Raw genomic sequence first — 17,401 nt, 5'->3', positions numbered from 1 at the left:
TATGTTTACGTGATACGTCAAATAAACATTAACTCTGTACGTCACCCGACTTCAGCTTTATGATTGATTATCTCAAAAACTGCCACAACATAGTACACTGTTTGCTGTCACGCAAACAGTACAGGCGAGTTTTGCCTTTAAATCTATCTCACAGTAGCACCTACAACTCCTGCAGTACAACAGAACGTCACGTCACCTAGAGACGACGAGGCAGCTACCCTCATTGCTCCACGAGCGTCTCCATATTTACCCCATCCGCCTCGCCCTCGTTCCCCATCCTTTCCTTCCAGCTATCCTCGGGGTCCAGCTCGTTGAAGAGGGCCTCACGGCTGGTGACCAGAGTCTGTTTCCTCAGCTCTTTGGTGCGCTGCTCCCACACCGACTTGTTGCTCCCCCTGTGGTTCTTCTGCTGTTCCTTACTGCCAGGAGGAGGGCACGTGGAGAGGGGAGGGGAGGGGGGGGGGGAGGGGGGGAGGAGACAGGTGAAAGGTGAGAGAAAGGCGGAAAGACGGGGGGGAAGAGAGTACAGGGGAGTAGAGGGGTAAGAGGGGGAGGGCAGGGTCCCAAAACGTGTCAAATGAAAGGAGGTTTGAGTTGTGAGGGGAAATGGAAGAGGAGGAGAGGAAGAATAAGAATGGTTGGGTGGAGGTTAAGAGAAGGTCAAATCCCTGGTTGGTATTTGAGCATTAAAGACACATACACATGGTCACACGCATACACGTACCTACACAAACACACACACTTGGTACATGTACAGTAAACATACTGTCTACAGACATAAGTACGAGCAAATACATAGACAAACACAGCTACGCCCACACACACATTGGTAAAGGGGCACTTTGCTGGACCTAAAGGGCTCACACAGACTGAGTGGTGTATGGCCAAGCACAGTTTTCCAAAGCAGAGGCAGGAGAACCCCACTTTGGGAAACCCCCTGGGGCACAAGATGGAGGACGACACAGAGGCAGGCTCAGGATTGGTACATACGGTAGTCTATGAGGAACCCTCACCCCGAAACATCCCAAAGAAAGAGCCAAAATGGAGTCCTCAACAAAAACGCCCATAAATGGAAGTTCAAAATGGCTTCCCCTTTGCCATTTCCTGTTATCACAGGGCCAACAGTCAACCACAGTAAAGCTGCAGCCATACTGCGAGGTGCAGCCAACAGAATCATACGCAAAAGAAGCCAATTCAGATACAACGATAAAAGCAAGGGGGAGGAATACTCTACTGAGTCAAAGGGAAAACGCAAAGGGAACTCAAGGAAATGGGCAGTGTGAAGGACGAAAGGAAAGCAGGAGAAAATAAACAGAACGAGTATAAATGAATAAATACCAGTCCAGAAAGGGGTCGGAATCGGTGTGAGACTCACTGTGTACTTTGTTGCTGAGGAGGGAAACAGGTGGTGAGTGAGATGGCACAGAGAACACACACCAGCAACACACACCAGCAACACACACCACCATGTCACCTCAACCCCCAACACTCAACTGGAATCGAACACTGACCTTAACGTCAACCCTTGCAGCAACGTTACATCTGTTTTAGCCCAATGTAAACCTAACCTTAACATCAATTTAACTAGGCTCTAACTCAACCACGGTTTCACCTCAAACTCTCTTTGACCTCTGAGCATACTTTTACCTCAACCTAACACCCTGTTTACCTGTAAATCTCAATCTAGCTCAAACCTTATCTTGTCAAGCCTCATTTCAGGATGGACCAAAACCAGTTTGCCTCAGTCTCTCTAAATCAATTGTATCTATTACACATATAGTTGCACTACATTTACCACTGCTTTTCCAGTTATATACATTAAGTATCTACTTATCAACCAGGATTAATGCCCATTATATCTATATATAAGATACACAATCTGTTTCTATATCTTACCGTATACAATTTCCTTTGCTACTCTCTCCCCCCAACCCAATGTCTCTCCCACTATTCGTTCCCTCAATTCTCACACCTGTCACACAGCATCATTAGACAACAGCAACGACACCTCACCTCATCCAGTAGGCCTGGCCTGCTGATGCTGTACTGCTGTTGGCTAAGATGAACTAAGCGTACATACTGTGCACAGGACATGCAATTCAATTCTAAAACAGTCATGCACTCTGAAGACACATGGTCGCTAGCTGACTTTACATAATCCCTTCTTCCCAAACGGAAAGTCCCTGGCCTCGGAGCTACTGACAAGACGGTTTGAGGTTTCAAACCCTCCTCGGACTCCATGGCAGGATTAGGGATTTTGGGGGGGATTTTCTGTGGCCCAATGGTGCACTGCTGGGAGTAATGTCCTCAGTGTCTTGTTGGATCTATCTGCCTTTTATTCACTGTGCATCTCTGAAGGATAGTCCAATTAGGGGCACCATGACCCATTCCTCCTGTATTCAATGTGCAAGGAGTTAAACTACCTCACTGACACCGATTGGGATTTTCACACATGGACTGGATGCCAGGGACTGTTTTGTGACAGAACAAAACCTGCTATTTAACAACGCTGGAGGATTTCAGAGACATCTGCTGCATGTGTTTGTAGCTTTCATATACGCTGTAAGACGTCCATAAAAACAAAGACAAAACATAAGTCACATACCAACAAACATTTGAAGAAAAGATCCAGTTGGGGATACAGTATAAATGTGCCTGGATGCTCAGTAAATATGGGGATGTTTCCATGTCTACTTGTGGAAGTCATACTGGATGGAAAAAGGTTATTAAGACGGACTACCAGTGCTTGAGTTGTGTTTGTGTGTGTCTGTGTATGTGTGTGCATGCATGTGTGTGTTAACACTGGACACTGTCTGTAACCATGAGAGGACGAAGAGAGCTGGATACCTCTATACAGAGAGTAAAGATAAAAGATGCTGTGTTTCCTACTGACTCATTTCGAAGACTGTGTGTGTCAACATGTGTGCATGTGCGTGCGCTTGTATGTTTCTCTGTCATTGACTTGGTTGATTGAACAGTGAATACAGACACTGGCGACGAAGAGACACCAAAAGAAGCAGAGTAGAAGAGAGAGATAGGAAGAGAGACAAAGAGAGAGAGGCATATATACATAAAAAGAGAAAGACAGACAGATAGAAAGAGCAAGAGTTGGAAAAAGCGAGAGAGAGAGACAGAGAGACAGAGAGAGAGAGAGAGAGAGAGAGAGAGAGAGAGAGAGAGAGAGAGAGAGAGAGAGAGAGAGAGAGAGAGAGAGAGAGAGAGAGAGAGAGAGAGAGAGAGAGAGAGAGAGAGAGAGGGAAAGGGAAAGGGAAAGGGAAACTCACGCTGCGATAGTGAGGTTGGCAGCAGACAGAGGGCTGACTTCAGCCACCTCCTTGGCCTTTTGCAGGGCGATCTTCTTACTCGCAGCCTTCTCCTCATCCTGCTCGTCCTGGAGAGGGAAGAAGTGAGGACGTGAGATGGAGAGGCGGGGAGAGAGAGTGTTGAAAAGAGAGGGAACACACAGTGAAGGAGATGAAGAGGAACACAGTGGGCGAGGGACAGAGAGAAGAATAGGAGCAACGGAAAAAGAAAGGGAGTATAGACAGGAATACAAGCGATCACATGACTTCAACACTCCTTTCACCGGATAGAGGTGAGGTGGACTGTACAAATACACACGAGTTCCTTAATTAGGTCAGGTACCTTGGTCAGTTCCTGTGCGTTGGCCAGATTGTCCACAGCGATGGCCAAGAACACATTTAGCAGTGTGTCTGGAAACAAAGTTAAAGCAGAGTACACACACCCAGAATGTGTGCAGGCTCATAGCCAGCCTAGTGGAAGGAGAGGTTTTGTGGACCGTTTTGCAGTTTTTCCCCTCATTTTGAATTTACATTTGGTAAAAAAATTATAATTTGGACCTTTGGCAGTGTGGGGAGAGGGAGGGGCTGGTGTGTCGGTGTGTGTGTGAGCACAATTATGATGTACGCCTGTGTATGTGCTTATATTTGTGTGTTAGTACAGTGTGTGTGGGTGAGTGTGTGGAGGATACAGTTGCCGAAGAGTGTGAGCACGATGAAGAAGATGGAGAAGACCATGCCCTTGTTGACCCCTCCCTGAGACTCGATCCCGTCGTACATCACCATGTTCCAGTCCTCTCCCGTCAGGATCTGCCGGACACAAACACACGCCCTTAATGGGTGCTAACCCTCAACGCGTCAGCCCACACATACACACACACACACACACACACCTGACACACACACAGATAGATGAGCAAACACAGACAAACAACGATACTGTCATATATATACAGCGCCTCTTCTTCCCCTCTTCTAGTCTTCCGCCACCTCGCCCTCCTGCCTTCTCTCCGTCCCTCTATCCCATTCCCTCCTCCCTTCTCTCCGTCCCTCTATCCCATTCCCTCCTCCCTTCTCTCCGTCCCTCTATCCCATTCCCTTCTCTCCGTCCCTCTATCCCATTCCCTCCTCCCTTCTCTCCGTCACTTTATCCCATTCCTTCCTCCCTTCTCTCCATCCCTCTATCCCATTCCCTTCTCTCATTTGGTCCGGCCCGCCATGGCACTGCCGGAACCATATTATTAGGTGCATTATTTGTTGGCAGCAGCACTATTTTAATATGTGGAAGAGGACCGTGGAGGCAAGCAGCGTTGCGTACCAATGTACTAAAAGATTTTGCTCGCGCGGTCTGCGCGCTCGCATTAAGTTTGGAATTCTAGCAAATCAAACCCAGAATACGTTGTTGGTTTGGGCTAAGCCCCGAATGTTTACAACGTATGGCTCCGCGCCTGATTAACACTCAGATCGATAAGCAGTCTCAAAAATGGTAGCAATAGATATATATATAAAATAATACGATCCCTTTCCATAATCATGATACCCCCGAAGAAATGTTCGATGCACCCCTATTCAAACCAGGCTGCATCCGTGCCAGCTAACATCACAAACCTCACCAAAGAGAAGCAGTTCAAGCCATCACATTAGGGGTAAGTTAATTAAATGTTTGACCAAATATAGCAGGCACATTTTTAAGTTTATAATTCTGTACGGCCCCCGAATGATTTTATTAATATCCAAATGGCCCTTGGCAGAAAAAAGGTTCCCCACCCCTGCTCTATCCCATTCCCTCCTGCCTTCCTCACTCACCTGAAACACTGTCATTATTGCTGCAGGGAAGGTATCAAAGTTTGTCGGAGGAGTTCCAGCTTCAAAATTAAACCTGGATAGAGAGAGAGAGAGAGAGATGGGAGAATGGGGGGGGGGGGGGTAAAGAGGATCGTAAGACAGACGACATTAAGGAAGGAACCAGAAAAGGAAAAGAGGTACAGAGGGTAAACGTAGAGGAGATAAAGACAAAGAGAAAGGGATGGGGGAGGAGCCGAGAGGGGGGGAGAGGTAAAGACCGAGGGAGATACGGCGAGCAGGAGAGAGGGAGAGGGAGAGAGATACGGCACAGATAGAGAGATAGAACGCAGGAGAGACAAACAAGGTCGTGGAAGACGGATAAGAGAGGCAGGAGGGTGCGAGGAGAAAGACACTGACTGTCCCCCGAAGAGCTGCATGCCAAGCAGGGCGAAGACCACAATGAAGAGGAAGAGCAGGAACAGCAAGCTGATGATGGACTTCATGGAGTTGAGCAGAGACACCACCAGGTTTCTCAGAGAGGCCCAGTACCTGGTAAAGACAGAGAGGAAGGGGGGATGGGACGTGGAGGGTGCAAGGGTGATTCATTAAGTCAGTAATATGACTCTGATTTTAATTAATAGTACAGACAGACAGGCAGGCACATAGACAGATATGGCAGACTTACTTGGTGACTTTGAAGATTCTCAGTAACCTAAGAGCTCGCAGCACACTAATGCCAAAGGAGGTTCCTGGCTGGATGATGGACCAGAGCACCTCAAATATGCTGCCACAGATCACCTGTCACACACACACAAAGACACACATATATCTGTTTATGTACTTCTATGATATTTGGCAAAATACTAATCATGTCTAAGTGTGTTCATGCTTGTATGTGTGCAGGGGGGCCTGAGTGATTGTGTGTGAGTGTGTATATGTGTGTGTGTGTGTGTGTGTTGGCTGTGTTTATTACAAGACTCACAATGCAGTCAAAGCAGTTGAAGGACGAGTTAAGGTAAGCCTGCTTGCCCAGTCCATACATCTTTACACACATCTCCGACATGAAGATACCCAAGAATATGAACTCAGCAAAGTCTGGAAGCACAGGCAGGGGAGGGGGAGGAGATGAAGGGAGCCGAGAGGGAAAGGACAGAGAGAAGGAGAAAAAGAAGGAGGTGGAAAAAGGGGAAACGAGAGAAAGCAGACAAAAGATTCACGGAAGATCGAAAATCGGGCAATGAGAGGCAACCGAACACTAGCAATACGAGCGCTCTCCATTCCCGACCGCCTATACACTCACAGAGGAAGTCAGAGAGGGGCTCGGGTTGGTCGTAGTGTACCACGGCCACGCACAGGGTGTTGAGGCCCACCAGACACAGCACGGTCCAGTAGAAGGCCTGGGTCTTCACGATGTGGCGGATGAAGAAGCGCAGACGACGCTCCCGCTTGTGGAAGTCGGAGCCCTCCAGCTTGGAGCTCTTCAGGCTGGCCCTGGCAAAGGGTGAGCCTGGGGGGTGTGGAGGTTGGAGGGGGTCAGGTCAACTGCCGTTGTACAGTAGGAAGTATGTGTGTGTTGTACTCTGTGTGTGGGCGTGGGCGTGTGTGTCTTACCCACGGCCAAGTCTCCCTCCCCTTCCTCTGGGTTCAGTAGCTCAGTTTTGTTCTTGTGGTTCTTCATGGTGGGTCTCCTACGGGAGCCTAGAGAGGACACACAGCACACTGTGCTTATGGCCAAACGTGAATAACAGAAGCCTCCTTGAAAGAAAAATACGACCCGCACACACACACACAGACCCACACACACACAGACACACGTTGATAAATACCATCAAAGGGCATCCGATCATCACCATCATTGTCATCATCTGCCAAGATGACCTCTTCTAAAGAAAACACAAAGCAAGCATACCATAAACGTCAATCATACACACGTTACTGCAAGTGCCATGGTATACAATCAGAAGACAACTACACGCACGAACATTCGAGTAACGACAGAAAATACATGGAGCTGACTCCTGCTCCTCCTGGGGCATGTCAAGGTGTGGTAATCAAAGGCAGGGTTTTAGTACGATGTGAAATCATACACGTCAGGTAACTCAGACAGATGTCCATACCTGCTTTGCAGATCCACTCCAGGTATCCATTGAGCTCTCTCTCTATCTGCTGCTGTCTCCGAAGTTTCAGAAACTCACTCCTGTTCTCTACACGCTCTCTCTCTTTGGCAAACTCCCTGGGGTACACACACACACACACATTCACAAGCAGGCACAGAGCACAGGTACACACGCAGTTAATTTAAAAAAATCAATAATGGCTAATATATGAGACAGGGTACAGAGACACATACATGACATGACACAAATCACACACTCGCTGACAAGAAAACACATACAAGCAATAAAGGCAGACAAACAACTAGACAAATGTGCAACCATTCTGCCAAAAAGACAGACAGACAGACAACAAGCCAGTCAGACAATCAGTCAGAACCAGGCAACTGGACGGACAGGCAGACAGCTAGAAGACAGACAGACAGACAGACAGACAGACAGAAGACATACCCTGAGAGGACACCCAGCACCAGGTTGAGCATGAAGAAGGAGCCGATGATGATGAGAGGGATGAAGTACATCCAGTTCCACGAGCTCCCTGAGGCATCATTGCTCTGTAAATACCCCCCCCCCCCCACACACACACACACACACAGTCAGTCAGTCAGTCAGTGTGATCAATGTATCAAACTTATTGACACTAATGAACAATCATGTGGTTGACAACAAAACATCCATTGATAGTTTGCCAGTGTAGTCCGTAGTGTATGTAGACTGTGAATAGAAACTAATGCTAACGTGCCACCAGGTCTGCCACCTCAACTCTAAACAGTCAATAAGTCGTGACGATCACTTTTCTATCTCTGTCATATTTCTCGTCACTCCATTCCTACTCCTTCGTTTCCCCTTCCCTGTCCCCCTTTCCTTCAATACCTCTCTCACCACAAACGTCCTCCCCAAATGGCCTTACCAAGCGACAACATTTCCATCCCCCAATCCTTCTCTTTTTCATTAATTCCCTTCCCTCTCTCTGCATGTTAGTTGGCTTCGCTGTCGTGCTGTTCTGAGTGTACTGCAGCTTTTTTCTCCATTAAACTTTCATCACGTTCTTCCACAGCAGCAGCAAGAATAACTCTGACTGAACAGCCCCGTTAAATATAGAGAAGCACGGAGAGGTCCTGATGGGGGGAGGTGTATGGGGTGTGGTGAGGATGGAGGGAATACTGGGGGAGAGAGAGCGAAGGGGTAAGGGAGTGGAACAGGCTTAGTGAGACTGGGTGAGGAGGGAGACAGAGAGAGAAATTGAGAAAGGGAAAAACAGAGAGCATGAGAGAGTGAGAAAATCAGGTGGGATGGAATGGGGAGAGTCCTCAGAGCCGGTCGTGGACGGAGTATACCAACACACTGCAACTCCCCTCACCCTCATGCCTCTCGTCTCCATAGCTACCGTTGCCAGTGGCAGCAGGGCACTGTTGAAGTCTTGCGTGTTATTGGCACACATAAAGTGAGAGAGCCCCTACTTGGGAACATGCATACTGTATATACTGCAGGAGTAAATCATGCTATGTGGCCATCAAGCCTTTGTGGCGACAAGTCTTTGTCAATAATGTCAATAAATCTCTATTGGTAGTTCCAGTACCATCAGAACCAATGAAAACAAGTCAGAATAATGCAGTCAGTAGACTGTGTTGGTAATATTTGTATAACATGACGCCTAACTCATTTTACACTACCTGTATATTTGTCTTGACATGCTCCTTTAGAGAACCACTCAAAAGTCTAATTAGTTTGCACAATGAACACAAATACAGATAAGAGGCAGAAGAGAAACATCACGCTTTGGTAAATGAAAGCCCTGAGACTTAAACAATGTACCTTTGACCTCACAACTACATGTGTCAAATTTAAGCTTGGACTTCTACTGTTCCGTAATGTTTGCCAGTATGCAAAGTGTCACTGTGTTACAGCATTTCTTATCGCCCCTGTACCTCTCTCCACAGGTTTGGACCGGGAAACCTTTTCAGGTGGAGCACTCACGTAGTAGAGCAGGTCGGTCCAGCCCTCCATGGTGATGCACTGGAACACGGTGAGCACGGCAAACAGGATGTTGTCAAACTGCGTGATGCCGTAGTTGGGCCCTAACCAGTACTGTCGACACGTCGTCCCATTCGGACACAGCCTCGCCGGGGCCTCCGTCCCGCATGGGAACTCCTCCCGGATCTCACCTGCGACGGGAGGACAGGAAGCGGAGGACGAGACGAGGGATGGTGAGGAGGCAGAGGGGAAGAACGACTCGGAGAGCGTAAAACAACTTTGGCTGGTAGACGGATGTAATCGTCTGTGGCTTCTTTGGCTTTTTGAATCCACAGACGGCGGATTCACGTCCGCCTTCTGCTCCTTTTTGACCGGCTGTGTCCGTCGCTTTCTGATTTCGAATACCGCAGAACTACCTACATATCTGAATGGTCAATGATTGTGTAACACCTTCATGTGAATAATGGCCTGTCAACAGCCAGGGCCACACAGACACACAGACACACGCACATACATATCCACACTCACCTGTATAACTGTCAAAGCAGGTGGTGTGGAATTTGCCCATGTAGAACTCCAGGCCTATGATAGCAAACATGAGGATGGCGAAGAAGAGCAGCAGGCCGATCTGCAGCAGGGGGATCATAGCCTTCATGATTGACTTGAGCACCACCTGGAGGCCTGGAAGACAAAGCACACTTTGAAATGACCGTTTCACAGCACTTACTGGGGCCAGTGGGATATACTGTACAGTATATTGTTGAAATGTGAGGTGGTGTTGAAATAGCAAAAATGCTGACACAGAACTTGTACTGTTTCACGTGTTCTCCAATTGAAGCAAAAATACATGAATCAATCCAATATGTGCACAGTACGTGTGTCTGTATGTGTGTGTGTGTGTGTGTGTGTGTAAGGTCTGGGTGGTCGTTGTACTTACTGGGAATCCCAGACACCAGTTTAAGGGGTCTCAGCACACGGACTGCTCTGAGGGTTCGCAGGTCAAAGTCTGACCCTATCGTAGACAGGATCCTGCGCAGAACAACAGGCAGTGGAGAGGGGAGGGAAGGAAACAACATAAGTACATGTAGCCCTTTAAAAACACGAACATAACGGATGACCAGCACCAGACAATCAATGTCTACCGCACCTTTGGACAACAGCATGTGTCAGTCATTCACTCTAATCACTGTTGAGCTTGAGTGGGAGGAACCCCCCAGGATCATTAGTGAGTGAATACTGTATGTGAATGCATGAATGAGCTGGGAGATAATCAATACAGCAGGCAGAGAAGTGGATAGAGGAATGGATTAGTAAGACAGACATGGCGAGGAAACAGAGCCAGAGCTGAGAGAGAGAGAGAGAGAGAGAGAGAGAGAGAGAGAGAGAGAGAGAGAGAGAGAGAGAGAGAGAGAGAGAGAGAGAGAGAGATAGAGAGAGAGAAAGAGAGAGAGAGAGAGGGGGGGTGAAGAGAGAGACAAGGGGCGTAGTTTGGCCCTGCTGCATTGACTGAGAGGAGTAGCCGCTGCTTAGTAAGAGAAAGAGGCAAAGCAGGAGGGAGGGAGGAAGAGAGAGAGTGGAGTGGAGTGGAGGGGGAGGCAGGATGTGTGAGAAAGAGGGTTGCTGACTGGCTTTTTTCGATGCCCATCTTTATTCCTCCTATTTATAAACCCACTCTCTATCTCAGAGCCATGGTCACAGTCAGTTTGGCAGAGCTCTACTCAGCGCACAGCGCCACACTCACTCACACACACACACACACACACACACACACACACACACACACACACAGACAGACAGATATACACGTAGGCTGAGATTTCTTGACAAGAGTGTGTGTGGGTGTATGTATGTGTGTGTATGAAGGTGTAGATGCTCCCTGACACTGACTGACTTCCAGTCATCCTCCCGTCTGACGCACACTGTGAATCATCAAATTGTTCCACCCGCTCCTATCTATGCTAGAAGAGACACAACCAGTCCAGGTCTAGAGTACATCCTAGCAATCAGGACCAGGTCCAGAACACACCCTAGTAATCAGGACCAGGTCTAGAACACACCCTAGTAATCAGGACCAGGTGTAGAACACACCCTAGTAATCAGGACCAGGTCTAGAACACACCCTAGTAATCAGGACCAGGTCTAGAACACACCCTAGTAATCAGGACCAGGTCTAGAACACACCCTGGTAGACAGACCAGGTCTAGAACACAGCCTAACAATAAGGACCAGGTCTAGAACACAGCCTAGCAATCAGGACCAGGTATAGAACACACCCCAGTAGACAGACCAGGTCTAGAACACACCCTAGTAGACATACCAGGTCTTGAACACAACCTAGTAAGACCAGGTCTAGAACACAGCCTTGACAAGTTCAGGTCAGGTTTTACATGAGATGTAAAGGAAAAGCAAGTGCTTCTCTCAAGGTGTCAGTGCAGTCCAAGTATTTCATAAGAATTGCATTGTATTCTTTTCATAAGAAAAGATGCACCACACCAGTTACCAGTGAAACAGGAAATTCAGGATGAGTGGCTCCTAAACCTGTACTTTCCCTGCTCCAACCACCTGAGCAAACTGGATCCAATGCAGCCTTGTTGACTCATACCTTATGGGACTGTTCACAATGTTGTTTGTGCAACATTGGCACCTGTACTTCACCCTCTGCATGACTTGAATACTGAAAGAGCCAAGCAGGGTCCGACAGTAGAACAGGCTAAATCCCAGCCCAGCACAAGGAAATCAATGGGAAAGCCCCCTAAGAGCCACCCTCTGAGATAAACCCAACTCAGCGTTTGTGTGAGTGGGTCTACATGGGAGTTAGCAAGCGGTTACCCTCGTTGATGGTCTGGGAGACACACACACACCAGGGAAGGAGAGGATCGAGGGGAAGGAGGGAAAGCAAGGGAAGGAGAGGAAGTGAGTAGCGAGAGGAAGCAGCGAAGGGGGGAGAGGCATGGGCATGTAGAGGATGGAGGTGCCAGTTTGTCAGCCCAGGGGGGGCCATGGTGACGCAGGGTGGGATATTGAGGTTAGAGTTAGGAATTCACAACCACATACTGTGGCTGTGCGTGTGTTCGTGTGTGTGTGTGTGTGTGTGTGAGGGGACTGTTAACAGTGCTGACAGCAAAGGCCTCTACTGGGACTCACCTGCCAATCTGCTATTGAGCAGCATAGGTGTGCAGAGAGAGAGAGAGAGAGAGAGAGAGAGAGAGAGAGAGAGAGAGAGAGAGAGAGAGAGAGAGAGAGAGGGAGAGAGAGAGGAGGGAGCTAGAAAGCGAGTGAAAGAGAGAGAGGGAGGGTGAAAGAGAGATAGAGAGAGAGGGAGGGAATAAGAGAAGTAGAGAGAGGAACGAGAAGAAGGGGACAATATAGGCAAAAGAGTGGTAAAGAAAAATGGCTTGTTTTCAGAAACAATCCTTTAATAGAGGAGATGATAATGAGATGATCATGATGAGTGATGTTAATGATGATCCTGACGATGAAGGCGCTGATGAACAGGTCAGCTGTTTCACTTCACGGCACCTTAAAAAGCGATACCCTCATTCACACTGTTTCCACGGTTACGAGCCCCATCTCATTCATAACTGTTTCCATGGCAACAGGGACCTCGGCTCATTGATAGAATCTCAGTATCACCCTGGTAACGAGGCCAAGGGAGGAGCTTGATTGATGTTGTTTTGTTTTTTTTGTCACTTTCCATTAAGGGTATCAAAACATGTACATATAGCACATAAACACAAACACACATACCCACATTGAAAAACACACCTAAGTGAATGAATGACACGGGTGAATTCCTAATTACATATTGTGGAGTGCAAACATTTGTGTTCACGCGAGCACACACTGCAAAGTCAAAACCAACCTTGCACGTATGGTTCTAACCCCGCGTGTGGACTACACTTCACACACTATGGACAGTCACACACACACTTGATATGAAGCCATGACTATGCACAGTGTATATTGTCTGATTTTTTTTTTTATGTCATTAAGAATATGAAACTAAATCATGCAGACACAGACAGTGTGTCCACACACATATACAGCAAGCGCACACACACGCACACATCTACACGATCCATCTTGTAAGACTTTTTCATAATGCATGTTTTCCCCTCTGTCTCCTGTCTGGCCTTCCCCCTCATCTCTGTTTTTCTTCCCCCTCTGTATTGCTGGTCTCAGCGGTAAAAGAGCTGTCAGCTGCCCATCCAACTCACTGACTCCCTCGATCCTGTCCCCCCCCCCCCCCCGCCCCTCCCTTTCCCCCTCTCTCCCGTTTCACTGTCCTTCTTCTGATTCTCTCGCCCCTCTGTTTTGGACGGTAAAGCCAAACTGAAAATTGCGATAGGAGCAGAAGAGAAAACGGGCCGTACGTGAGAACGACCGGGACGAAAGAAGACATCTTGTCCTAAAGCAACATGAACTGTGTGAGTCGGACAAAAAGCGACATTAGAAGCCGCTCGTCTTCATTCTCCTTCAGCGTAGACATAATTGATCTCACTGTCTTTCAGATTCCCCATGCTCTCCTTCCTTTCCTCCGTTTTTGCTTCTTTCTTTCTTCCCCCCCCCTTCCCTAGAAGGTCAAAATATCTATCGATCCAGGAAGTTGGAGATATTCTTCAGGTCCTTCAGAACCTATGTTGTTGATGAGTTGATAATTAGCTTCTACTTCCAACCAGTCCTCCACCTATTTCATCATTCCTTCCTGACATCTGATCTGGTTTGTGAGACGGGGGAGAAGGAGAGTAGATGGGACAACCAAACGAAGGGTCTTAGGACCAATAATCGATGCCACTGATATAGTGTGGCTGGAACACGCTTGGTAGCAAAATTACTTACAGTAAGCAATGAACTGCATAAACACACTCACACTCATGCACACTTGGGTAATGGGATTGTGTAGTTATGTGTACAGGAGTAGAGGAGGTCTTGGAAGGGTCGGGGGGGGGGGGGGGGAAGAAAGAGGAAATGTGTTTTTAGAAAGGCTGCTGCCAAGGAACCGACCAGTGTGTGTCTGCCTGTGCATTTATGAAAAAGAGAGACTAAAGAGAGGGACTGGGAGATTGAGAGTGTGTGAGTGTGTGTGTGTGTGTTTTCCCTGGTCATTGTATTATCAAAGAGCCAAGGGAGAGAAGGGCAGAAAGGGCAGCTGCATTTCATCTTCAAAGAGCACTGTTGCTGAAAGACACCAACCATACACACCACAGCTGGCTACCTCGAGTGTGTCTATCTCTGTCTGTCTGTCTCTCTGTCTGTCTGTCTATCTGTCTATCTGTCTATCTGTCTATCTGTCTATCTATCTATCTATGTAGCTATCTATCTATCTGTCTATCTGTCTATCTGTCTATCTGTCTATCTGTCTACCTGTCTATCTATCTATGTAGCTATCTATCTATCTGTCTATCAATCTATCTATCCAGGGATCCATATAGAAAGAGAGACACAATGAGAGAGGGAGAGAGAGAATGAGTGAGAGAATAAGAGAAAGGGGGGGGAGACAGAGAGAAAGCGAGAGAGGGGAGAGAGAGCTCCTGTGTCTCAAGGCTGTACGGGATGATTGATCATCTGCAGCAGTGAAAAACAGGTTACTGCAGCAGCAGCACACGCACACACTCCCCCTCCCATTGGCTTGCTCCGCTTCTCTTTCTCCCCCTCTCTTCTTCCCTCTCCCTCTTACTCACTCCCTCTCTCTTGCCAGCAGCTTGCGTTGTCTCTCCCCCCGTGTTCGTCCTTCCTCTTCCTTTTCATCTTCCTTCTCTACCTTCTGTCCCCTCCTTACTCTCTCCATTTACTGTAAACAGCTGTCTTTTTTTTCGCCATGTTCCTCTTGGCCTCCTCTCCGTCTCATCCTTCTCTTTGTTGATTTCTACCGGTAGATTACTGGCGCCACTGCCACCCTCGCTCTTTTCTCTCCAAACGTCAACCGTTGCTTTCCAACTTTACAGTCGGCGGATGCGATTCCTCCCGTCCCGCACCTCTCTGCCCCTGTCCCCTCTGTGCCCCTTCCTGTCCCCCACCCCGTCTTCTCTCTACGAGGCCTGAGGAACGGGACAACCTACGGCCCACACCTAGTCGGCTACTGCCCCCGAACCACCCTCCCTCTCTATCTCCCTTCCCGTCACGCCTATCCCCCATGGTTGTCTCCGTGCGACTATCCGATTTCCCATATTCTTCAAATATTCTCTTACGTAAAAAAAACTGAACACCATTCGACATACCGGAGCCTTTAACGAGACACAAGATAGATACAAACGTTAGCCACAAAGCCTAATCCTTTTTTCTTTCCACTTTATCATCATTTTCCAAGAATCCACCTATTTCTTTCTATCCTCCTCTCTGCTCTGTCTGTCTCTCCACATTGGACCAGAGCAGGTTTCAGAGTCAGTGCAATGTAAGATGTAGAGACAGAACGTCACAAGGAGTCCAGCTCACCATGTCTTCACTGACTAACAGAGAGATAAAGAAAGACGAGAGAGAGGAGGAGGGGAGAAGATGAGATACTCCACTCAATGGTGCTCCTGCGTGTCAGCAATGGTGAACAAACATGTTTACGTGACCTTTGCACCCCCTACCACTTGCACACACACACACACACCAACGCACACAGACAGGAACGCACGAGCACACTAACATTGTACCACTGTTTTCTGTCTTTACGAAATGTAACAACAATGATCAGAAATCAGCTTCTCAAAGTCATTCAGAAAACGCTGGATAGAGAGACGGCAATGTAAAAAAAAGGATGAAGAGAGGAGAGAAGGAGGCTGCAGAGCGAGTCTGTAAAATGATAAAGAAAGCCCAGAGAGTCCATGAACAGAGGGCAGAAAATGAGGGAGAGGGAGAAAGAAATTCATGCACAAAGAGCACTCAGCCCCACAGCTGGAGGACATATCGCTACAGAGAGAGGGGGGGGGAGAGAAAGGGAGAGTGACAAACACAGAGAGAGAGAAAGCGAGAGAGGGGGAGACAGAGAGAGAGGGAGACAAATAGAAGAGAGGGAGAGATGGAGAGATAATGAGAGAGGGAGGGAGAGGGAGAGAGTGGGGGAGAGAGGGAGAGATAATGCGAGAGAGGGAGAGATGGAGCGAAAGAGAGACCTCTTGTGTGTCTCAAGGCACAAGTGATGGAAATACTATCCATATGGTGTCTAAAGCTAATGGTTTAAAGCAGATTCCAGCACAGGAGAGAAATTGTGGCTTCAAAATCAAACAGAAAAGGAGAGGACCTTTATCTTACTTCCTGACCGCTGTTGGCCACCCTGGACACCTACTTCTTCTTTTCCTATACCCCTCCTGTCACCTCTCTATCTGTCCACTCCTACCTCTCCATATCTCTCCCCCTCTCCCTCTCTTCCTCCATCTCCCCATCCCTCTCTTTCTCACTCTCCCTCTCCTCCTCCATCTCCTCTCCCTCTCTTCCTCTCCTCCACCCTCTCCCCTCCTTCCTCTCCTCTCCCTATCCCTCTCTCTCCCTTTCCTCCACACACTCCTTTCCTCTCATCCTCCATGTCCTCTTCTTTGTCACCTTCTCTCTCTCTCTCTGTTCCACCCTGTCCTTGTCCTCCTCCCTCTCCTCCTCCTTTCTCTTTCCCTCTGCCTCTCTCCTCTCCTCCACGTCCTCTCCCTCTCCTCTTTCCTCTTTCTTCTTCCCTCTCCTCCTCTTCTCTCTTTCCCTCTCCCTGTCCCTCTCCTCTGCCTCTAACTCTTTCCTCCTCCTTTCTCTCTTCTCCTTCCTCTGCCTGGCCCTCCTCCCTTTCCTCTTGTCCTCCTCCCTGGTGGGTTGACATTTGTTCGGTGCCCTGGCTGTGCCTCCCTGCAGCGCTGCTGTGATCCCAACTCTGTCTCTGTCTGGGTCGTCTCATTAGGGTTAGGGACCAGGAGAGAACACACACACACACACACTCACCACACACACAACACACAGAAACCCCCACCACACACATGCAGTCGACATACACACACAAACACATTAGTGAAGGTATAGTTAAGTGGATGTCTGTATGTCAAAAGTCATGTTTGTCTGTCGGGCTGTGACTGAAATCCAGCCGTGTTTATGTAGTGACCGTGTTTATGTGTCTTGTCCTGACAGAAATATGTGAATGTATGTGGGTCTGTGTGCCTTCATAAGTCTGTTGAGTATGGGTGTGCAAGGGTCTGTTGAGTATGGGGTGTGCAAGGGTTGCGTGTAGTTGTGTAATCCAAATGCGCAGGTTACAGTAGCACCTGCAAA

General features: G+C 48.1%; 1 protein-coding gene across 1 annotated transcript in view; it reads right to left on the bottom strand.

Moving 5' to 3' along the window:
• cacna1aa (calcium channel, voltage-dependent, P/Q type, alpha 1A subunit, a) overlaps nt 1-17,401 on the bottom strand; it is a 76,109-nt gene that overhangs the window by 44,745 nt on the left and 13,963 nt on the right. The window contains 16 exon segments of the mRNA XM_062450854.1: nt 251-419; nt 3,285-3,391; nt 3,646-3,713; nt 3,992-4,109; nt 5,106-5,178; nt 5,502-5,633; nt 5,770-5,882; nt 6,067-6,179; nt 6,385-6,591; nt 6,696-6,782; nt 6,911-6,967; nt 7,202-7,317; nt 7,649-7,752; nt 9,176-9,363; nt 9,701-9,853; nt 10,110-10,201. Of these exon segments, the coding sequence (XP_062306838.1) occupies nt 251-419; nt 3,285-3,391; nt 3,646-3,713; nt 3,992-4,109; nt 5,106-5,178; nt 5,502-5,633; nt 5,770-5,882; nt 6,067-6,179; nt 6,385-6,591; nt 6,696-6,782; nt 6,911-6,967; nt 7,202-7,317; nt 7,649-7,752; nt 9,176-9,363; nt 9,701-9,853; nt 10,110-10,201 (1,897 nt within the window).

Source organism: Osmerus eperlanus, chromosome 2 (genome assembly GCF_963692335.1).
Source record: "Osmerus eperlanus chromosome 2, fOsmEpe2.1, whole genome shotgun sequence".
NCBI classification, from domain to species: Eukaryota; Metazoa; Chordata; class Actinopteri; order Osmeriformes; family Osmeridae; genus Osmerus; species Osmerus eperlanus.
Note: the sequence above shows the minus strand (reverse complement) of the source record. Positions and strands in the feature narration are given on the sequence as shown.